This window comes from Misgurnus anguillicaudatus, unplaced genomic scaffold (assembly GCF_027580225.2).
Source record: "Misgurnus anguillicaudatus unplaced genomic scaffold, ASM2758022v2 HiC_scaffold_34, whole genome shotgun sequence".
NCBI lineage: Eukaryota > Metazoa > Chordata > Actinopteri > Cypriniformes > Cobitidae > Misgurnus > Misgurnus anguillicaudatus.
In genome coordinates, this window is record NW_027395284.1 from 4,140,318 (window position 1) to 4,165,792 (window position 25,475).

A 25,475-nucleotide genomic window follows, 5' to 3' on the forward strand; every position below is an offset into this window, starting at 1 on the left:
TAATCTGATCTCATTACGCTACCAAAACTCTATAACATTGTAATGTTCTGCGAAACTGTTGCAAATACTGGCCTTCCCATGTTGGAACTTAAATGCACATGGCATTACGCCTCCACCACTGCAGTCATACTGTAAACTACTCCGAAATGATGTCACTCAGATTCTTTGCTTCATTAAAATGTATTGGCTACGTCGTTTAACAATTACATAATGACAATGTGTTGTTGGAAACAGAATTATAATGTGCCATGTGGCATTCAAACACAACTAAGCTTTAATTTTGTTGGGATTGCTTAAGAAATTTCTTGAAGGATGAAATTTCAACTGGCTTCATGAAATCCAGAGTTACTGTTTCATTCTGTCATAATTTCCTTTGATATTAGAAGAGCATCTTTCTATATACCAAATAATGTTTCTTTAGACCACCATGGCAAAACAATGAGCTTTGTTGGAGAGTAGGCATGTGTTATTACAAGGCTTCAAACTTCAACATTTCCATCCCTGCAGGCACTTCACGACACAGAGATGACTGCACGGAGTAAAAGTGGAACATTCCATTGAGAAGATCAAACAGGCTGCCAATCTGCCTCTCTTACTTTCGATACAATCATCATAACGTTTGGCATTCTGCAGGGCAAAATGGCTAAATGATGAATTCAAACAACTGTGATGTTTTATTCTTTATAAGATGTACACTTTATGATTTTTAGCTGCATTAGAGTGAATGTAAAATCCATTATGACATAATATTGGATTTAAGCAACTGCCAAAACCAGATACAGTTCTGGCTCTTAAGATACATCTGGATACATGTCATGGTCAGCCACACACACACACACACACACACACAAACACACACACACACACACACACACACACACACACACACACACACACACACACACACACACACACACACACACACACACACACACACACACACACACACACACACACACACACACACACACACACACACACACACACACACACACTTTGCTCTGTGAGTTTATTTTGACTCACTAAATGTTGAACAAACTGCTTATATTGTGTAAATATAAACAGAAAAATGTGTTTATTACGTCTCTGTATGCATTCATTTTCTGTTCTTTAGCTGATGAGATATTGTATTTTTGTTTTAAATTAATATTGTGACTTGATTCATGTTGTTGATGCTTGAGTAGTGTGGGATTCATTTGAATATGTTGACATATTTGGAAGCCTTTGGACAATTGAAAGACAGAAAGAAAGAAAGAAAGAAAAAGAAAGAAAGAAAGGTTAGCGGCATAAACGGTTATGGATTCGATCCCAGTGAACACACATAACAATAAAATGTATAGCTTGTATTGAGTAAGAGCATCTGCCAAATGCGTAAATTTAAAGAAAGAAAACATATGTGAAAACGTTGTGTTTTTAATTTATTTGATACTTATGTACACAACGATTCGTTGACTGAACAACCATTACTTATTAAAGTAATTAGATTAAACACAAAAAACTTAGTATTCATAACTTTTCAACCTCTACTTAACATACTTAGTATGTGTAACACAAAAATTTAAGTTACCAGGTGAACTTAAATGTATGCAAAAATAAAATGAAAAAACATAAGTAATGCCAACTACTATAACAATTGCGTCAAAATTAAATAAATCTAGCATAACATTTTAAGTAACTATAGAGCCGTGATATGCAAATTTCCCATGATGTCTTTCCAGACAAAAATTCTGACTGTCGTAGCCATTTTGTGAAGCTCATGCACTGTAAAAAAATCCAACTTCAAAATGTTCTTTTAACAAAGATAATTAAGTAACAAAGTTTTTCTTGTTAAAGGGCGTCAATTCATTATTTTGTGTTCACTGAATGAAATAAGCATAATCATCCAGCTAACAAATAGTTTTTTGTTGACTAGACGTAGATTTATAAGTTTTTGTCCAATTCGTTTACCCAACTTGCCAAACTGAGTAATCTGAACAAGCAATTAAAAAAAAACAATGGTCTGAATGGTTCCCAGCATGCGTTGCAACATGTTCACTTCTTTCGTTAATATTTACTAAAAAAGATGACTGTTTTAATGTTTGCTGGCTTTATTTATGTTGATATAATGCTAATTGTTTTCTTGTTAATTTTAAGTAAAATTATCCAAGTTAGAATTACTTAAAAAGTGTGATGCAAAAATGGTGCATACATTTTAAGCAAATCCAACACATCATTTTTTAGAGTGTAACGTTATTGTAACTTCTGTTTGTATAGTTTATACACTGTCAGAAAATATGGTTCTTAGCTGCTATTGGGGCGGTACCCTATCAAAATGTACACATTTGCCTCTAAAGAATTCATATTAGTATATTAAAGGAACCAAATGTATACATATCTGTACCTAAAATATACATATTAAGACCTTCTTAAGAAATACTCCCCCAGTGACAACTAGGGACCATTTTATGATCATTTTTCCTGACAGTGTACCTTTTTTTTACTTGAACATTATGTTAGTCTACTTTATGTGTGTGTGTGTGTGTGTGTGTGTGTGTGTGTGTGTGTGTGATGGAGGTCTGGATCATTTGTGCTGCTGTAACTGCAACAAATCTTCTCCCTTTAGGTTAAAGGGAACCGGTCCAATTTTCTGAATGCAATTAAACTGTTCTGGAACATGCTTACCATCAAAGGTGAATCTACTTCGATCCAAGGTCAGCTTTAGTCAAAGAGCTGATTAAACACACCATCTTTCATTTGTGTTTGTTGACGATGAGCCACATTTTTGGATGAGGCTTTCTGGAGTCGTCTGTCTCCTGTGAATCGACTCTCTGATGTCAAATTGCAATCAGGTTTCAGCCGTCAGATTCCCAAATTGCTGTTCCAGGGATTTTGCTCCAGACGTGCAAGTTTGTTATGGTTCAGCTACATTATGTGTAATATACCATAATGACTAATCAACTGAATACACCACTTTTAAACACACACACACACCGACAGACAGATACAATAATAAAAATGTCTTTGGGATAATGCCCACCAAATGATCTTTCATAGTTTCATAGTTTTAACCCAATTAGTCATGACATTAGAGTGACAACTTTGCAGCTTTCCCTTGAAACGTGAATTTAAAGCGGCGCAAGACGTTTAGAGACAGACTGACCTGCCGTGCATTAAAGATAAAATCCTTTAAAGTGTAGGGTCAGTGACCCAACACTGACTACGCACTTATGCCACTTACTGCTCGTCTCTCCCACGGGATGATATCGGGATGGTTGGGAGAAATATATAGACCATAAAGGAACAAACACTGTCATAAAGCTTTGATTAAAGCTCAGGTTAAAAGACACAGGCAAGCCAAGTGGCTGAGTTATGACGGCAGTTGAGGCTGGCGTTATTGTCCCCGTGACAGAGCTCTTAGCACGGGTGGCTCATTGTAAACAGCCGCTTTCTGAGGAGCAGACAGCCATTAATCGCCAAACTATCCTAGACTCCTCCAGTGCACCTTCAGCCTCAGAAATCACACTGCCGCCACCAGAACATTCACTGAGGCTTTAGAGGTTGTGACTCTATCTATACTTTGTAGCTGCATGCGACTTTTTTATTCTCATACACTATTACGGCTGACAGGTCAGTTTAACAGCAATGATGAACCTCATGGCCATTTTCCACGATAGTGTCTCTTGCCAGAAAAACGACACTTATGAAATGACAGTATATAAGATTAATAGTTAGTTTAAAAGCTCCATTGCTGTATTTTCAGCATTGTTGTAATGAACTTGTTGCTGTCTATGGTCATTTCATTTTTTTTTTTTTCATATTTTCTTTGTCCAGGCTAAAGTCTCATGAACCAATTATGAGATTTTGAGCGTCAAAGTTTGATTTCACTTATTGATTTCAATCTTTGACATGACCTTAGTCAATATTAAATATATATTTTTACAGAACAGTATTTACATTACCTATGATGATGGTTATATGTAGGAAACAGTAAATCTATCTTTAAAACAGAGGTTTCACATGCAAAATTACATATTATTGAATAATATGCAAAACATTTTATATTATATAATACATGATGCATTGTTAGTTGACATTATACATGACTATACACATTCTTTATTCTTTAAAGAGGAATTTCAGAAGACTTTTTTAAGATGTAAACTAAATCTTTGGTGTCCTCAGAGTACATATGTGAAGTTCTAGCCCAAAATACTATATAGATAATTTATTATAGCAAGTTAAAATTTCCACTTTGTAGGTGTGAGCAAAAAATTGGCTGTTTTTGGGTGTATCCTTTAAAATGCAAATTAGCTGATTTCTGCACTAAATGGCAGTGCCGTGGTTGGAGATTAAGTGCAGATTAAGGGGTGGTATTATCCCCTTCTGACATCACAGGGGGAGCCAAATTTCAATTACATTTTTTACATGCTTGCAGAGAATGGTTTACCAAAATTAAGTTACTGGCTTGACATTTTTGACATTTTCTAAGTTGATAGAAGCACTGGGGACCCAATTATAGCACTTAAACATGGGGAAAAAAAGATTTTCATGATATGTCCCCTTTAATAGTGTTAACAAAGATTTGTAATCCCAGCAAATAAATACAGCCCTCACCTCCAACACCAGTTTTTATTTTGTATTAAAAAGTATTTTATTGATATGTACAGAAGAAACCACAGGTATTGGTTGGCTTGTCCTTCGATATCACTTGCATCACATTACATCTGCCTAGCAATTATCGTGGACAAAGGAGTCTGAGCTTTGATTCTGTAACAGCATCTTCTAAATTCAACACTTGCAGGCAGACATAATCCAGCCAATAATTTATTTACCTCTGACACTTTCATTATTTAGTACACACAGAGGCACTGGCATGCTGTGCACAATTAACAGACCTGGATAACTGAATTAAACCGGGATGTTTCAAAGCCTAGTGTACACCCTCTCTCTCCCCTGTTAATAAACAGTTTGATGTAAATCATATCAATTGGAAGCACTTAGTAATGCAATTGATGAATAATTTATTAACAAACATTATACAGTATTCAACAATCAGGTATAGAAAAATATTAACTTTTCTAAATATTTTTCATAGGTATATATTATGGGTGTGTTAATTAAAGAAATCATAATTAGCATAAATATATTTGGTTTAGCTTTAATAACCTACCTTATTTGTCTAATTGCCAATTTAATGATTGACAGAAAAACACACCTTTCCAAATGTAATCACATGGAAAAAAATGTTGTGTAATGGAATTACCCTGGCATTTCTATCTCATGATCACATACACTTCACAACAGTGCGGAGAACAACAATGACAACTTGAAGGCAGGCAGATGTTAGTGTTGCTGCCACACCCACTGGCACTGACCCCGCCCTCGCCCCGTTCGCTCCGCCTCCACGAGGGACCGCAATGATTTAGAAGTTCAGGAATCCCACGTGACGTCACCAAAGGGGTGATGTAATGCTTCTCTAAATAGATCGTATTGTAATCTTTCCTCAGTTCAACGTGGTTCCTTCAGAAAGTGTGCTGCATCTTCTCCAGACTTCTGCGGTGAGTTGTTTCACTTGTTTTTGATGCCGATACCTCAGTTGGTTTGCATAAACATGCACTTGCTTGTTGTTCACTGTGTCGGTGCCATTTAAATGTGCCATATGAAGTAGTGACAAGTTTATTTGAGACTCACATCAACCCATTTTAAATACTTTTATAGAATGAGTTTACATTGGACTGTTTAAGTCGTTTTCTCGTCACTGAGAAAGCACGCGCCGAGCGCGAGTTTACTTTTTTCTCTTCATGGAGTGTTTACATGTAACAGGTTTCGCGCTGTTTTATTCAATTCCCAAATTGCGCGTTAATGGTGCGCAACAAACGACAAACTTCTTGACTGGAATCGTAAACACTGCATATAGTCAGATAAATCTAGTGAAACTTAATCCGGACTCGGTTGTTGTTAGTTTGAGCAGCGAAGCTGTCAAACACGACCGCGGAGTTTTTCGTGCTCGCGCGTGCAAGTGCATGTGTGTATGCGTATAAAGACAATGCTGCGTCCCGCACGCGCTGTCACTGTCGAGCGTTGTTTATGAGACGCGGTTGATAGCGTTTAACATATGTTTTGCTTCATTCATTAATAACATGTTTCGTCTATACTGACGAAACTTTGCTGTTTTTGAATAAATGCACTCTGCTCTGTCTATTGTCCCGTCCCGAGCCAGGACAAGAGCCATCGGTAAAGACACAGCGGTGGTCCCACTACAGCTTTTTCAAATAAACCGGTTGACCTGCAATATGCACGCGGCTCTTTGCACTGAAGCGCATCTTTAGTTTGTTAAATTGTAACAAATACGCAATGACGTCATAATGCAGACCAGTCATACTGTTTGATTAAGCGGAGAGGTATTGAGGGTTTGTGCTGACGAGGCAAACTCGCCTCTAAAAGCCCAAAGACGTGAAAGATTTTAATCCAATGTGAAATATAGCACGTGCTTTTAGTAGTCTGGGTTGTGTTTTTTAATACAACATGTATTAGTTTGCATGCATATACACCATACAAGTTATTAAGTGTATATTAATAATTATAGACAGCATCTAAATGGTATTAATTTTTATGTAGGTAATGTTAATGTGTGTTTCTTTTGGAGCAAACTTTATTGAGCAATGTTTTTTTTTTTTTTGCAAATGCTTTTTCATTTTGACTGAATCCACCTGACTATGTTTGTTAAGCATGATGACCTTAGAATGAATATGAACTGAATTCTCAAATGTATAGTTTCATTTATGTGAACCTAACAAAAAACACGTAATATTATAATCTGTGGAGTATACAATATTGTTAAATAGCAAGTTTAGCTGTTTTGACAAGTTGGTGTATCTGTTAACAGTTTCTTTCATCACTTGGATTTGTTGGTTGTGTGTGGGTGGAGAATTTTTGTTTTGTTTTTATACTACAAAAATAAAAGCTAAAATGTAAAATAATATGATTTTATTATATTCTCAATAAGTAAAAGATTAAAAACATGTTTTGTCAGCGGCACACTTCCTGGTGGCATGTTACGTCACAACCCTCAGCGGGGCGATGCATAAATACTCTTAAAACAACCTACATTTACATTTGCTCATTTGGCAGATTTAAGTTAGTTATACATTTTATCAGTACGTGTTAACCCTGGGACCTGGGATGAAACTCATGACCTTTTCGTTATTAATGCACCGCTCTACAAATTGAACTACAGGAACAATTTGATAACATAGTAAGTAGTTTTTACTAAATTTAATATCTCATACAAATGACATTGTTTTTATTTTGTAAAAAGTAAATTTTAATGCGATATTCATATTACAAATGTTTGCACAACTGATATATAAGTCAACAACTAGAAGTTTTCTGTAAGTTTATGCTTAAACTCTGATGAATGACAGTGATTGAAGGTTGCTTTTGTGAGGCCTTTTGGTTTGTTCATTATGAGCGGTTTACACCATCTTTTGCATCGTCTGTATGTTTTATTCCTTGCCCCGGGTGCTGTGCTGATCCTACCTTGAACCTATGCTGCCGAAGGCCTGCGGAGTACGGGGGGGAGGTTGGATTTAAATTGCAGCACAAGTTTGTGCTTGCTGTAACCTTCAGCACCCTCCTCCTCCCCTCCGCCTGTTCACCATACTGTTTGAATTCAGATCTGTACTATAGAAGAAAGTTCCTTACCAGTTCCCCTTGAAACTGTACCCCGGTCCCTAATCCTCCTCTGCTGCCACACCGGGTCAGTCTAAATGAGAAGTGTAACGAAATTTCCTCGTGCTAAGTGAAAACACCCGTGAAATAAAAGCAAAGCAGTGTTTGACCACCGGTGAGCAAATATCACACACCTGGCCCTGTGTCACACGGGGATATTAGACAGTTTAAAGGACTAAAAGATTTGCCGTGGTTGCTCGGGGGCGGAAATGATACGGTAATGTTTTTGTCATAAAAATGAATAAGGTGCACTTGCGTGTTGAAATCGTATTTTAAAATGAACAGATCTGATGACAGTTTTTGTAGTCGCTGCGTTGCATGTTGGAGTTCTGGTGAGAGTATATGTAGTGTGAGATTGGGAATATAGCTGGAGGGGTCTGATTGTGTTACACTGTGGTCTTTGCTGTTGGATTAAGGCCAGGCCACTGTCAAAAGACAGCATATCTCTGGTGTCATAATATCAGAGCACGAAGGGACACAAAATGACAATATACCTTTTAATTATTGACAGAGAGAAGTTTTGTAAAGTTTGAAAGGTGGAAATCGATATGGCATCATGTTCCTGTCTGTAAATTATATTAATCAGAATAAAGCAAATGAGGGGGGGGGTATATTGTGTATAAAGACGATCTCGAAACGAACAGACAAAATGAGCGACCGGGAGAGAGAGAGAAAGACAGAAACCAGAAAAGGAGAACATTTGTGACTTGTCATTTAGCAGCCGTCTTCTTGATGTCAGTTCTCTATAGAAACACCCTGTCCAGACCCTGAAATCCCCACGGGCAGTGTCTCAGAGGCCGTCTGGAGGGGCTGTATCCCAGGGCCGGACTGTAAGGAAAAAGATGTCTGGTTAACATAACGACAAATTTGCATGTTTTGACTGCATGGAAGGAAACGGTTGGCTAGACCAATCGGACAGGAAAAAAAATGCACATGCAAATTGCGCATGAAAGCGTTCACACAGCGGGGCTCATGTGTACCCAAAGGGTCCAAAGCGAACCATTTGAAGTTTTCTTTTTTTTCCAAACATGTTTATTTTCCATGCATTTGGAACGTGTTTGTTAGCTGTCAAAGCAGTGTGTCAACAGTATGTTTTGCTGCTGTATATGAAGGGGACTTGACTTCGCTTTCATGGTCCATTACAGCTGGGTCTCATTAGGCCGTCGTAGACCATAATACTGTTACTCTTTTGCAAAAAAACGTGCCCAAGGGTGCTATAAAATGACCCAAACAGGTGTTAGAAACATTGGTAAAGTTTATGATCACTCGCGGTGTACAAAAGTTAAATACTGCTGAGCAATACAATGTTTTCACTGTTGTGATTAAATAAGCATTTGTTGCAATCTAATGACCGGGTGACAGTTGTGTGCCAGCAGAGTAGTGCAGAAATTTTGCAAATTTATGCAAAGTCAGTTTGCCCATTGCTTATGAAGTTCTGCACGTCCCATGTCCCATGCATGTTTGTTTATAAAACGTTATGCCTAATTTATTCAAACTTTGAATAAAAATGTAGCACTCTTATTCGGGATGAACTTGATTTTAAAATGCATTCTGCAGGGTACAAAAGCTTAAACAGAAAATTTAGAAAATATTTTTTTTGTAAATCTTTAGTTGGATATGACGCTGAAGCACATTTCTGACTGATATATTTCACAGCATCCAACGCTAAGTGATCACAAACTTTGCTCCACTAACACAGTGCCCGTTTTAAGAAACTAAATGACTGGCATACCATTCCATTGTCAAGCTGTCATCTGTGGCATTTAGCTTCATCATAGCAGTGAACAAAAGAGCTTAGTGATCATGGTGAGCAGTGAAAGACATATTTGGCATTGATGCTGGAAAAATGTACCACTTGGCAAAATGGACCTTAGAAATAGTTGAGAGTTTTGTCGTTGTGATGAATTTTTTTTACCCCTTATTGACCTTCCCATAATTTGTTACACAGTCGGTTTGCTGTGTTCATTATCAGGTATTAAAAGACAGTTTAGGTGTCAAAAGAGTGGCCGTTCTTGATACCTTGACCTAGACTTGCAACACAACACAACACAGAAAGTATAGTTTTCATCTCACACTGTGGTCAGTTCGCATGGTTACCGAGGAGCAGGGTGACATTTTATGGTCAGTTTTAGGTCTCTCTTCTTAAGTTCGAATTAAATTGCACTTATTAATTTGTGACGAGTATGCAGACCGTTGACACTAGTAGCCATTGTTAGTAAAACCACTAAGTGTAACATAAACCTAATTTTGATGATTTATGTATAAAATATAAACTTTTTGCATTATTTTATTTATTACAATAAATGTAAACTGCTATAAAATTTTTAACTTTAATATTTTGACTTCTAGATGAAAAACTTTAAAGGCAGGGTGCACGATATCTGAAAGCCAATGTTGACATTTATAACTCACCTAAACAAACACGTCCCTACCCCAATATAATCAGCTGGGGCCTGATTCACGAAAACATTCTTAAGACAAAAAATAAGAAAGTTCTAAAGATCAATTTTAAGAAGTTCGTAAGAATGTTCCTAAGTGCAATTTTCGAACATTTTTTAAGAATATCTTAAATTTGTGTCTTAAAGGCGGAGTCCACGATGTTTGAAAGCCAATGTTGATATTTGAAATCACCTAAACAAACACGCCCCTACCCTAATCGAATCTGAACCTTCTGTTGATAGACCCGCCCCACACATACGCAACCCGGCAAGGATGTCGGTTAGTAGACACGCTCCTTACTGATGATTGGCTATAAGTGTGTTTTGGTAGTCGGCCCGTCTCCTTTTCCAAAGCGTTTTTCAAACATCGTGGACTCCGCCTTTAAGAATAAAATGACAAGCTTTGAAATGAATTATGATACCCTGAGGTAACAATACACTTATCCATAAATCTTTTGACTATCTTGTGATCATAAACGTGATACAAACGAGTGTTGCATTAAGACTACAGGATGTTATTCGCTGTTGTAACAGAGGCCAGCTAGTATGAGTACATAATCATTCCCTAATGTCCCAATCGGTCCGTCATGCAGGTCGAGCGCTGGGCGTGCGTGCTTCACTCTCCGTGCCTACTTGACTTCGTCTCCCGCGCTCACGCGTCAAGAGACGGACGCGGAGGGTGAAGCGTGCCCGCGGTTTCGGAGAGCTCTACTCGCATGACGGAGCGATTACCGGTTCGCATCCCGCTTAGAGCGACTTTTAGCTGTTTGTAATTTCACAATGAATGTAGGCTATTACGGAGGAAGTTAAATGTTTGCTAATATATTCTTAACTTTGTTCTTAAGCTTGAATTTAAGATAAAAATGGCAGTTAAGAAGATTTTTCTTCTTAAGAATGTTTTGTGAATCCGGCCACTGGACCTTCTTTTGATAGACCGCACATACGCAACCCAGGCAACGATGTCGGTTAGTAGACGTGCCCCTCACTGCTGATTGGCTACAAGTGTGTTTTCCAATGTTTCATGCACCCCGCCTTTAACGTTTTTAAAATTTAAACCAAAAAAGTGCTTGGGGTTGGACTATCTGTTCGTCTGACCAGTGGAAGACGGCGAATGTTTGGATTTAAAAACAGTATTATTTTCAGTTCCTTTTTGTGACACTAGTAGCACAGACATTACTCACTGCATTACTCACTAACGCCAACCGCTAAAGTCATGGTCGCCGAGGTATTAAAAGACAGTTTAGGTGTCAAAAGAGTGTCAAAAGAGTGCCATTGATACCTTGACCTAGACTTGCGTGCACAACACAGAAAGTATAGTTTTCATTTCACACTGTGGTCAGTTCACATGTTTACCGAGGAGCAGGGTGACATTTTATGGTCAGTTCTAGGCACTCAAGTCTTCTTAAGTTCGAATGAAATTGCACTTAGCAATGAAAAGTGATTATTAACAGGTACACCCTCATCCAAATTCAAGATGTACACTTATTATCAGTATTCCTTCCCATGTCCTAATCAGGATCAAACTGGGAACTAACTAACTTTTTTATTGTTGAGCTTGAAAACCCCACTTTTTGGATACTTTATTGATATACAAAATAGCGGCTTGGATACTGGTCATACTGGTTTGGAATAACATCTGGTGGGTAAAAGATTTTCATTTTGGGGTGAACTATTCCATTAACCTTCACATCTCTTAATGCATCTCCCAGGGCGTAAGACACCAAATCCGTACTCCGTACTGGGTAGCACAGAGCACACGATACATCGGTGACACAATGTGATCGTGTCTCTTTGCTTTTGTGTCCTGGAGGTGAACCTGATGTGAATTTCTCTCCTCCTCTTTGTGTTCAGGTGTATGAGGAGCCAGCGACAGTAATGAACTCAGAGCAGGAAAGGCCGTTCGTGTGCAGTGCCCCGGGCTGCTCTCAGGTGAGTCTGATTGGACAATGCCAAAGACGAATGGACAGGTAACTCGAGAAAGCTCCTTCTCAATGTGAAACTGTGGCACAGACCACAACAGTGAAATGGTATCTTGTTGAGGTAGATCTCAGCCACTGGGGTTTTATAAGATCTGTATTTTTTTTCATAGAGGTATCCTTGTAAACTGGTATATAATCTCTCTTAACGCATGTTTTATTGGGGACTCAAGTATTAAAGCAGTTCGGGTTTGATTTTGCTTTGGTTTACTCATTTTTTAAACGAGTTGTTTATCATACAAAGTATACAAGAAAGACCTGAAAATTAAACATTTTATTTAATTTCTTTACTATTACATTAGCATTGCTCCATATAGGCTCAGCAATATTTGAAAACATGCAAGACATGTTGCTCGCCGCTTAGGCATGGGCCGATATAAGATTCTGGTGGTATGATAACCTTTAGCAAAAATACCACGGTTTCACGGTGTTGCGGTATTGTCATTGCAACACTAAAATGTGTTATTTTCAAATGCCAGGTAAAAATAAAGCCTTTAAATTATAATATGCTTTCAAAAAATATATATTATTTTCGTAATGTATATTAAATGTAAACATCAAATCAATCACATGACTTAATGATTTAATGAATTTTGTATGAACTCACAGGCCATACCTTGGAGACGATATCACAGAACATATTAGTGGTTTTGAAACCTTGACTGTTTAAAACCTCGATATACCTTGAAACCGGTTACCGGCCCATGCCTAACACCGCTGCACACCACCTTCGTCAAAAATGAAATGTTGATATTAACCAAATGCTATCGGCACATATTTTTCAGCAAAGTCCTCTAGTCACATGTACATCACGGTGCAATAGTTTTTTTACCCGTTTAAAGGAGGTTTACCAAATATATTAGGATAATAGCCAGATTTTTGAGCCTTTTTCCTTTATTCGGGCAGTGAAGAGTGACTGGAGACTTTTTTGTAGTGGAAATTTTTGCATCTACTTACAGGGTTTTGAAGTGAAAGATAACAGTGACATTTATGAAAATAAGGCATTTCAACTACTGACTAATAATCTTTTCATTGCCATTAAAGTCACATTATTACCGAGCCCCTAAGGCAGTGGTCTTCACTATTTTTTTCATGAGAGCCACACTGATAGGTCAAGGTCAATAGGAGAGCCGCCTTTAACGCAAAGTATCAAAAGTTACATGCAGTCATAAACAGCATGTCTGCCTATCAATCCGTCAATCTGTTGCAATGCAATAAATACAAGGGCAAATCGTTCTTTATCATTTACCAGTCTGAGACAATATGATTTCCCTTAATGACAAAAAAAAGGATTTTAATGCTAAGCATTCTTATAATATGCTTATGCAGTACCCCCCAAACCACCAGGGGGCCACCTTTCTCGTAATTTCATGCGGCGCTGCACAGAACGATTGGCGAGTGACATCTGTGCCGCGAGAGCAATTCGAAAGCATAACAAGCAGTCTGATCTCACGGTACTTTGATGTCATATGACGAGCGCTCTGTGCAAGCGCTGCATGCGATTGAACACAGTTCTCGACGTGCATCTTGATCTAATAGGTATGTTTTCTAACAAAGTTAGCGTCCGGAGCAGAGAACAGAAAAAACGCATGCCTGCATGATCATATCACTGTATTATTTACTGCCATGCGAGCCACAAATTAAAGCTTGCCGAGCAGCATGCGGCTCGCGAGCCGCGCAATGAAGAACACTGCCCTAAGGTGACATTGGAGTAAAAAAAAATAGAAAGTTTAGTTTCGCATGCTCACGTGAAACTTTCACGTGCTCACGTGAAACTTTCGCGTGCTCACGTGAAACTTTCGCGTGCTCACGTGAACTTTCGCGTGCTCACGTGAACTTTCGCGTGATCACGTGAAACTTTTGAATGCTCACGTGAAACTTATGTGCTCACGCGAATCCTTCATGTGCAGAATTTTTTTCAAAAGTTTAGTTTCGTGTGCGCACGTGAAACTATCCCATGCACATAAGAAACTTTTGGGTGCGAACATGAAACTTTCGCCTTTACGTTTAAAGTTTCATGTGCGCACGCGAAACTAAACGCGATAGTTTCACATGCGCATGTGAAACTAAACTTTATTTAATTTTTTCTTCATGTCCCCTTAGGGGCTCCGTACTAAACCTAAACATAAAAGCCTGATAAACAAGTGCTCATTTACAAGAAAAACATGTCAGAGGCACTTAGGGGGTTTTGTAACTCTTCACATTAACATACTTTCGGAACATTACGATTTATTTAAATCATATTTTTTATTTTAAAATGTGGGGATTTATTAAATAATAAATTGCAAATATAAATCTACTGTACGATGGCATTGACTTTAAAAAACAAATAATTTTTTGAATCCCTTTTTGCAAATCTGTCTGAAAGTTCATTCACAAATTGAACACAGAAATGACTCAGATATGCACTAGCTTATTTTAATCCTGCCCATTTAATAAAAATCATGCATTTACTCATGTTGTTCACGAGTCTCTGATTTAAAGCAGAACTCAGTTTTCACAAGTTCATGTCGATTCGTGAGTCATTTGTTTGGTTTGACTTTTCTGCGACGTAAGTGTGATTTTTTCAACACAGTGAATGTAGTGGAAATCTTTTTTTACATTGCATAGTTTTGTTCATGGGTTTTGAAGATGATGTGAAGCAACTTGTCTGTGTCGGCAATAATAATTGGTTAGGTTCTACCTAGTGACAGATTAATTTGGGGCACAATAACGCAGAGTTTAATCAGAGATTTTTTGACATCAACAACATAAGATATGGGAGCGATTTCTTATTCCATTCTATTTATTTAATTATAATTAAACACAATTATATATTGCATGCACAATTAAATTTTTTTTCATTGTATTGTTTGCACTTTCAGGTCAACAAACTTATCTAAACAAACCTTCTATATTTTATGGGGTGTGACCCAACAGTTAAAACCACTGAACTATTAGATTAGGCCGGTACAATCAGTCTCAACATGCTGATGCATGCGGCCCATTCAGAGATACAATATCTCTCTGTGGTGTATTTAAACATCAATTAAGATAATGTAGTTAGGATAATTAGGATGTTATTTCAATTAAAAGGGTGTTATTGTAATCCACTTATACAGTTTATGCCCAAGGCTTAGTCTTGTACAAGGTAGTAAGTGTAACGTTTGCAAAATAACATTCCTCATTGTACAGAGATTGTTTAAGGAGGGGGACTGATTATTTTCTTAATTCAAACCAGGGTTTTACGAATACGAAATACCAAAGAAACAACTCAATTCTCTTTAAAACTCTTGTTTAGTGTGAATAAATTGCAACCATATTTGTTTCCATATTCTCCAGAGGTTCCCTACAGAAGATCATCTAATGATTCATCGACACAAGCACGAGATGACCCTCAAATTTCCTTCCATCAAAAATGACAACATGCTATCAGGTGAGACAGGCCTCACACGAGTGTGTCAGTTTACACTTAGTGTCTGCCTTTAATTAGATGCATTAAGCAGGTCGCATGACTTGGCAAAAGTGTAGGTGGAGTTTTAAATGCAGAGCCATGTGGCAAAAATAATATTTGTGCTGTGCTCCATCTCATTCCCCTAATCCCCATCATCAAGCCGTACCCTGAGTTCCATATCAATTAGACCGCTGAACGTCTCAGGGGACGCAGGGGAGGGAGGAAAGAAAATAAGTCTCAACAGCTATCCTGAAAAGTGGACAAGTCCACGGTGCATATTTAAGGGATTTAGGGAAGTACTACCGAAGCCAGTTTTATATTGTTGGAGTATGAACACTTCAAAAAGCCAAATCCAAATTTTCCAAACCACATTTGTAGGTGGTTGGAAATCTGATCTAAATTAGATTTTTGGATATAAAGACATGAAATTATGCTCAAATCGTGATGACAGTTAGTGAGCGGTTGTGTTCCCAGTACCCGAGGCAAAATGTTAAATTGCGCAAGATCATTTTCAAGAGAATTTCTTGAATCAAGTTTTTCTTATTTTTTAGAAATTTGTTCCTGTTTTAAAAGCTCACTTAATTTCTAAAGGGCGGGGTGCAGGATTTTTGAAAAACACTTTGGAAAAAGGAGTCGGGCTGAGTACCAAAACACTTGTAGCCAATCATTACGCAAAAAAAATAACCAAAGAGTTTTGATATTTTTCCTATTTAAAACTTGACTCTTATGTAGTTGCATCGTGTACTAAGACCGACAGAAAATTTAAAGTTGTGATTTTCTAGGCCGATATGGCCTATACTCTCATTCTGGCGTAATAATCAAGGACTTTTCTGTTGTAACATGGCTGCAGGAGGCGATATTACCCCAGCGCCACACACCTACAAAATGTAGGTTTTAAAAAATATATTTAAAACTGGACAATGCAGTTTGGTCGGTGCAAGGGTGGGCTTTAAACTCAGCACTAAAAAGACACATTTAGGCCCGTTTACATTAGAGCATTTGCGTTTTAAAACAGCATTTTAAAATGCAAACGATCCTCGTTTATACTGGCATTTTAAAAAGAATCTTCATTCACACTATACACCACCATAAATGCATGAAACATGACCAATCACGTAACTGGGCATGTGCATAAAACTGTAAAATAACCTTTGCGCATTTATGCAGCCTAGGGGTGTGTGATATTGACAAAAATTCATACCTGGATCCTTTGCCGGCAACTGACACTATTTTTGAACCTATAAAAATGTGTTTGGGAAAGTCTTATATTAATATGATTAATAGGTTAATGTTGATGATGTTATAAACCAAACAGAGAGGTCTTTATGATTTAAAAAGGAGGCATTCAAGTGAACAGTACTAAACAGTAGGGAACTTGAAGCAAAAATAAATTTCAGCAAATGCAAACTTCAATCAAACATAATAAGAGGTAAACACTAAATAACTTATCTTTCCTTACATGTCGCTGTTCAGTGTGCAATGACGTTACATTTTAAAAGTGTGCGAGGTCCGTGCATGTCCTCCGCTCGCAACACAGAAATAGCAAAAAAAGCAATCGGCTAAACGAGCATTAAATATTAATATGAGGTTGATTTTATTGTTTTTATTAATGTATATTTACAAAACTTATCAACAAAACATCGATTAAAATTAAGAGACAAATTATATGAAACGAAGTAGCAAACAAAACTTAAATTTAACTCGAAAATAATGTTTGACCCATTACAATTCTCCCTTCATATTGGCCTTTTAAATGCCCTATATGCTATTAAAATTACAGTCTATCTTTCGTAATAAGCTAACTAGATTTAAACAAAACATTACAACAATATTCAAACCCAACAATACTCAAACATAAATATAAAACACACATTATCTATAAGGATACATGTTGAAACAATCTGATATAGCTGGTTGGTAGATGTTTACTATTTTTGGCAAACCTCCATTTACCTGAATAAAAATAATGTTTACTTTGAAAATGATGCGCTGTCACGTTAACATCAGCTGTTCATTTACATAAGACTCTGTCTACGTTCATTTACACTGCAGCGCAACCCCGGAGTTCTCAAACTAAAACAGGGTCTGCAGCGTTTATGAACGAATCCATTTATGACGGTCGAAAATGGTGGTGTAGTGTAAATGAAAGGCGTAAACGTAGCAAAAGTAACGCGTTTTAAAGGATAAACGCATTAATGTAAACATAGCCTTAGAGGGTCCCCATTATCATAGGGCCCAGGACAACATTTCGGCCCACCTCCTTCTGCTCAACGCCAGCCCTGCATCTCTCAACACGAGTGGTAAATCCCCATGCAAACTGAACCCGACCCAAACAGCTAAATAAAATCTCCTGACACTGACCGTACGCTCTGTGACACCGGGATGCATTTTAAGCCACCTGCCGTGTCTCTCTGCTCTCTGGCTGTGATTCTGTCCTTTTCATTATTTACAGTCAGAGTGACAGATCAAATTTCCGAGATCCGCTTTAGGTTTCTCAATCGCTCCACATTCTTTGACGTGCAGCCGATCTTTCAGTAACTTGCTCGCTAATGAGCGTGCACATGCATTCCTTGAACAACCGCAGTATACTACACTCCTTTAAAAACACACACTTCATTGAGAAATCAAACATACACACACGTTTTATTGACTTTGTAATTTCGACACTGAAACCACATAATATCTCATTATCTTGTACTTTATCAAACTCATGATGAATAGTACAGTGTAGACTGAACCGTACATCAAGGACTTGTAATCATGCATCCTTGATCTGTGTTAACTCAATTATATTGTCTGCATGATTGTTTACATGTAACACTGGCACAGCATTGATACACATATTTAGTGTATCATATGTGAAGAGCAACAAAATCTATTTTGGCATTAACAACATCAGTTTATGTTTACGCATTTTATTATAAGTAACTTATAATAATAGATTGTGTGGGTATCAAAGCCACATCCTTAGGTTGATCTATTTATATCCTAAAGTTTTACTCTTGTCTGTTTCAGACCAGACACCGACCCCCACACGCTTTTTGAAGAACTGTGATGAGGTGGGTCTCTTCAGCGAGCTGGGCTGCTCCATCGAGCAGGAGTTTTGCAAAGCTCAGGAGGAGGAGGACAGCAAACAGGTGAGATTATGAGGTGGCGGATCACACAGCTGTGCACCGATATTCCTATTGTCATTGTTATGCCACCCAACAAACAAATAAACAGCAGGCAGGTGGAAGATACGTAGGTAGGTAAAGAAGTACCCAGATCAGATTTGGCACCTGAGATTCGAAGAGACTGATAGTTCATAAATAGCATTGTTTGTCTGGGCATCACATATCACCCAGACACACACACACACACATTGGATTCGATCTGTTTCTCCATCTTAAGGTTAAGTATCAAATGTTGGCATCGCTCATGATACCAAAGAGAGTGCAGCAGGGATGACGTATTTTTGTAGGCAAAACCTGGTAGGGAGTTAGCATTTTAGCTTTTCCGGTGCTATCGTTTAAAGTCATTGGGTTTATTAAATGGGGTTTTGGTTTAACGCCTTAAATACGTTTTTGGGTTACTTATAGCTATTCTATGACATAAAACACATCAGTAATACCCCCACTCGTGATTTTTTAATGCTTTACATTGTCTTTAAAAAGGTGGTTGCTAACAAGCTACAAGGGACTACAGAATTTAAAGTCCCCATGAAATCAAAACTGACAATTCTTATTTTTAATGGAATATTTCTGTGTTCATATAAACAATTTATCCGTGTGGGTCATTATTTGTATTTATGTGCCCTCATAAACTTTTATCAAAATCTAAAAATGTACTTCTGCCTTAGCTTGACAGCCTGCTGCTAGTTACATTTCTGAATGAATCGCCTACTTTTCTATATTCGATTAATTCACAGTAAAAAACACAAGTAATATTCCATTTTACTTGGAAATACGTCACAACATGGAAGTCTATCACGGCTTTAAGCGCCATCACACGTAAAGATCTCAAAAACAATGCAACATTAGCACAAATCCCAACAAACATTTATCATCAGAGTATTTCCTTATCAGGGATCATGTTTTTAATATGTGCTTAAAGGATTAGTCCATTTTCTTTTTAAAAAAATCCAGATAATTTACTTACCACCATGTCATCCAAAATGTTGATGTCTTTTTTTGTTCTGTCGAGAAAAAATTATGTTTTTTGAGGAAAACATTCCAGGATTTTTCTAATTTTAATTAACTTTAATGGACCCCAACACTTAACAGTTTTAATGCAGTTTAAAACTGCAGTTTCAAAGGACTCTTAATGATCTCAAACGAGGCATAAGGGTCTTATCAAGCGAAACGATTGTCATTTTTGACAAGAAAAATAAAAAATATGCACTTTTAAACCACAAACTCTCGTCTATCTCTGGTCACGTGATGCGCCAGCGCAATCTCAAGCAATACTTCATCACGTTAAGAGGTCACGGAGGTCGTATGCAAAACTATGCCCCAGTGTTTACAAGTGTGGAGAAGAGGACCGTTCTGACGTTGTTGTATGTCGAATTATAATAATTAATGTCTTTGTGTCAGTTCATTGTTTAAAATGGTCCGCAAATGTGCGTTTCATATACAGTATGTAACACGTGACCTTTCACGGCATTACGCAATTATGTGAGGTCACGCTGGAGCGTCACACCAAAGATAGACGAGAAGTTGTGGTTTAAAAGTGCATATTTTTTTAATTTTCTTGTCAAAAATGACAATCGTTTCGATAGATAACCCTTAAGCCTCATTTGGGATTCCTTTGAAACTGCAATTTTAAACTGCATTAAAACTGTTACGTGTTGGGGTCCATTAAAGTCCATTAAAATTAGAAAAATCCTGGAATGTTTTCCTCAAAAAACATAATTTCTTCTTGACTGAACAAAGAAATACATCAACATTTTGGATGACATGATGGTGAGTAAATTATCTGGATTTTTTTTTTAAGAAAATGGACTAATCCTTTAATAAAGTTTGAAGTGCTTTTGAAAGCTTGGTGGTGATGACGTAGGTGTCAAGAGACGTTGGTGTAGTTCACTTGTAGCTTAAAACCTGAAGTATAGTCTGTTTTTATACATGTACGCGAACGTATGCGCATGGCCGAAAGCCAGCCTTGCCCAGTATAGTTAATTTGACTCATACATGTACACAGACGTCAAACGCGTGTGCACTGTGACAAAATTTCAATTAAATTCAATTACATTTTATTAAATTCAATGTACGCGGGTTTTCAAAAATTCGGTGGTGTGTGTACATTCAACCTTAAGGTTAGCGGTTCATTTCTAGGAAACGCATTTAGACTTCAAAATTCATAAAAGTTAGGTTCATCTGTGAAGATTATCTTGTTGGACAATAAACCTTTGTTAAAAACGGAGCATATTTTTTGCAATAATCCAAAAGTCTATGGTAAAAATGAACAGGCTTTTTGGTGAGGACACCAGTGTCCCGCTAAATTCCGGGTTGGCCTACAAAAATACGTCATCCCTTGGGCACTTTATTACAAAATATTGCCAGTTTAAATATTTCCAATTCCCTATTTGGACAAACAAGTAGACACGCCCCAAACCCCCGGTTGACACTTATATATAAATTACATTTATGCGTTTGGCAGACACTTTAATGCAACTTGACAATGTCATCAGTGTGTGAATAGTCTGTATATCTATATATATATACTTTCTAGTAAAAGCAAAGCAAGGTGAGTTATAGTAGGAAATGCTGTCACCATCAGTCATATTTCATTGTGATAATGGTGAAGCATCTGTGACATTACTTTTGACTCTAATGACTGTTTTATCAGTTTTACCTTGACTGGTTGTGTTAATGACCACCACCCTACAGAACTGTATGCAGGGCAGACAAGTTGTAGATAAACTAATGGTGTTTGCTAATCTGGCGAGTTTACACTGTAGGGTTAGTACACCATGCAAAGTAAGCATGCAGCAGCTTTTACTTTGCTATGCTAACAAAAAAAAACGTTTCTCAGGTGAGAGGAAGATATCGCCTAGGGCCTTTCAGGGAATTCGGCTGTGCTTGTTTTAAAGAAGTGTACTAAAATGTGGAATCCTGTTTATGTGTCAAGAACCTGATCATGATTAAAGAGTATGGTGCACTTTTTGGAGTACAGATTTTGACTTGCTGTAAAGTTTACTAAAGAGAATAGTAAGGAAGTAAAGCAGCGCGTTTCTTTTCTTTTGGACACACTGAAGACCTAGTTTGTCTCCTTAACCATAATAGTTGCAAAAACAAACAAAAAAAATTTGGACTACAAATGAACTTAAGCAGTGGCTCTCCAAAGACATTTGTCGCTATCTTTATTTCGACGCTATCTTACAGGAAATGCATAAGCTTGAATTCTCAGTGGTATCACACTTAAAATTGAAACAAAGTGCAAATCTAACCAACAAACCTCCTGTTTCACACATCGCATTGAGTGGCGTGTGAAGATCAAGTTCAGAGGCAGTGTGGTTCTAGTTTTATCTCTACAGTCATAGTTCTGGTTGAAGTTAATTGATGGTTAATACTTTATGTAGACTTTATATATTTAGGTATATTTTTCACAGCTCACCCTTATAGACAAAAGATCAGTTACTGTATGTTACAGTACAGTGATTCATTGAAACAGTTGTGTCACTTTTCACCAAACCAGCAGTTTAGCTGGTTAAAGTAAATAAATGAATACAATAGATCCGTGTATAGTTTGATTTTGGTATTAGTAATACAGTACTGTGCAAATCTTAGGCCACTATGCCACCATTAGATTCGTTGTTTTTGCAATGGTACAGTATAAGGCATAATTCGTTTTTAGTCTCTTCAAGTAAAATACAACCAGAAAATCTGTATGCAGTATTATTAAAAAACAGAATAAAATGATAAGCCAAAATGTCAAGTATTTAATGTGATCTCCCCTTACACTTGAGCAAGAGCAGGGACATGCAGGCTCTCCTAAAATGAAATGAAATCCTAATGTCTAATTCTAATCTAATGACTTCATGACTTCAATCTCCTCAAAAGAGTTCAAGATGTGTTTAGTGCCAAAAGAGGTCACACTAAATACTGACTTTTGTCAGAAGAAGCCATTTTGTTTTTTACATTTTGTGAATATATTTTCTACATTTTTTGCTTGCTTTTGCTTAAAAAAGAGACCTGAAACATATATATATATATATACATATATAACTAGTTTTTGGTGGTTCCTTAAGACTTTGCACAGTATTGTAACGCATATGATGGACATGAGACTTATATCCTGGATACACATCCAGACTTACAGTGTTTACATAGCCAGTTAGGTGTCTGAATTGTGGTGATAAAACAATGGTGTGAAGTTATAATAAAAAACAGAAATGTCTGTCTCACACCTAATGTCTAGCATGGGGAATCATGTCAAGCCAAAATCACTCACTAAATATTACACATTCATTTCTCACTTATTTGTAGCGAAAACACAACATATAACAAACCCACATATATGACACAAAATGTAACTTGGTGATTCTCACGAAATCCAGACTTAGAAGGTGTCTAGCATCAGATTTGTTTAAAAGCCCTTGAAGCCATTTTTTTTTTGCACATAAAGGATTAAGGTCTGAACTTACTATAACCATTACTTTTAGAGGATTTTACATTTACATTTTTTAGATTATCATTATAAAAAATTATCATTACCGAAACATGATATTACATTAAAGGAACAGTATGTAAGAAATTTATATCAATTAATCATAAAATGGCCCTGATATGTCACTAGACATTTCAAAAAGCTATATCACTCACAACAGTGGTCTGGCCAGGATATTGCATTTAAGAAGTATAGTTGCAGCCCTCAACTGATGTTTATGTTGTCATGTTGTGTATTGGCCACCAGTTGTGTGATTGCAGTACCAGTTTTAGCCACAGCTTTTGTGATTGCAATATCAGTTTTGGCCACAATCCTACATACTGTTCCTTAAAATATATGCATTTACAAACTCATGTTTCGGTAATGAGAACTAAAAAGTTGTCTAGGTACTATGACAAGCAAAATTTCAACTTTTATCTGGAGAGAAAACAATAAGAACTACTTACCTGCTAGCCGTCTTGAGTGTCACAGTCCAACATTTTTTTTTTTAAATGGTTAGTTCCTTGAGGGCTTAAACAATGATTGAAAATTGTTGCGGAGGATGAGAAAATTGGTCTTGGACACATTTATATTGCTTATAATTGTCTCTACATTTATAAATAAAAACCACATGTTTCTTTACTGTGAATGTTTATAATATAACATGCACTGAAGCTTTTTTTTTTAGATTTTTTAATTATTAATATTTCCATGTCAAAGGCACGTTGCGGTAATGAAAATTTTCCCCTTAAATGTAGAAAAAATAAATTGGCTTGTATGATGTCATTTGAAATCATGTGCAAAATAGTACATGAAGAGATGTTTGTAACTGTATGCTTCTTATTTTGATACTCTTACTTTGCATTTACTTTTTTATCAAAATGTTTCATGACACCTCATAAGTCTAATTTCGCGAGAATCACCCAATTGCTCGCTCATTCTTTCTGAACAGAATATCGCTCTTCATGGGCAGGCAGGCCATAACCAGCACCAGCAGCCACACTCGAGGATGGCCAATCATGATAGCAGTATTGTGATTCAACAGGCCTTGCCCTCACCTCAATCCAGCTCGGTCATCACTCAAGCCCCCTCCACCAACAGACAGATCGGGTAAGACGTCTTCATATCACGGCAGATCTGTTGCACAGCGGTTGAATGCGCTAATAACTATTATTAGCTGTCAGTAATCTTTAATAAGTAGAGCGCTTGGTAGACAGAGGCTGGTGGTTTTGATATTGGTCCAAGTTCCATACTGTTGTTTGCATTTCTCCTATCAGAATCCAGAAGTTGGCTTGCCCAAATTGGAGAAATAGCGACTGTGGTCTTTAAAAGACGCTACAAAGAGGGCCTTTTTTTTTAAAGAAATAGTTCACCCAAAAATGTATATTTTGTCAGCATTTTCTCACTCTCATGTTGTTGTATAATCGTATGACCTGTATCTTTATATCTCTAAAAGAATATATTTCATTAAGTGATGGTAAGCACACAGTTGACGGTACCCACTGCCTTCCATAGTAGGATAAACAAATACTATGGAAGTCAATAGGTACCATCAACGGTGTGCTTACCATTATTTATCAAAATGTCTTCTTTTGTGTTTAACAGAATAAAGAAATTCATACAGGTTAAACAACATGAGAGTGAGTAAATGATGACAGAATTTCATTTTTGGGTGAACTATCCCTTTAAGAGGCCTTTATAATGTGTTGTGTCATACAGAAAGCAGTAGACAACAGTTGTTATATCCTGTGCGAAACAATGTTGTGTTTTTGATTTCAGTATTTCGAGTGCAAAACTAATGAAATTTGCCAGTTGGTCAGTAGCTTTATTAGGAAACGCAACATACTGTAATATGTGGTTCAAATTGAATTATAAGAACAAACCACATTTTAAAATTAAAAAAATGTGTGTTCATGATAAAAAAAAGTAGTTTAGTTTTAGCTCCCTTGTTATGTTTAGACTAAGCTGTCTCTGTTATGGGCTGATTGCTCACTATAAAAGACTTCAAATGTTTCTGTTAAAGGGATACTCCAGCCAAATATCAAAATTACTCCATGATATACTCACCCTTAAGCAATCCGAGATATATGTCCATCATCTTTTAGACGAACACATTTGGAGTTATTTTAGTAAATGTCCTTGCTCTTCTTAGCTTTATAATGGTAGAAAACTAGCCTGACGTTGTCATACTCAATTCTAGTCAGAATTTGAGTCTGATACCGCTCCATTGAGCTATAATTATGAGGCGTGTCTCAATCGAAAAATGCCTCTGCACTCAATTGGATAGACCTACGA

At 37.0% G+C, this 25,475-nt stretch overlaps 1 protein-coding gene across 1 annotated transcript; it reads left to right on the plus strand.

Annotated features, from left to right (window-relative positions):
- Nucleotides 1-5,146: 5,146 nt before the first annotated feature.
- On the plus strand, nt 5,147-24,341 carry LOC141363395 (cyclic AMP-responsive element-binding protein 5-like). The gene is made up of 5 exons (XM_073866066.1): nt 5,147-5,537; nt 12,000-12,077; nt 15,446-15,539; nt 18,573-18,694; nt 24,133-24,341. The coding sequence occupies exons 2-5, from the start codon at nt 12,024-12,026 to the stop codon at nt 24,292-24,294; spliced, it is 432 nt and encodes a 143-aa protein (XP_073722167.1). The 5' UTR covers nt 5,147-5,537; nt 12,000-12,023; the 3' UTR covers nt 24,295-24,341.
- The last annotated feature ends 1,134 nt before the right edge of the window (nt 24,342-25,475 follow it).

Coding starts and splice junctions, on each gene's coding strand:
- LOC141363395 (XM_073866066.1), top strand. CDS start 12,024: ATGAACTCAGAGCAGGAAAGGCCGTTCGTGTGCAGTGCCCCGGGCTGC. Junction 12,078..15,445: donor GTGCCCCGGGCTGCTCTCAG/GTGAGTCTGATT, acceptor CATATTCTCCAG/AGGTTCCCTACAGAAGATCA. Junction 18,695..24,132: donor AGGAGGAGGACAGCAAACAG/GTGAGATTATGA, acceptor CTTTCTGAACAG/AATATCGCTCTTCATGGGCA.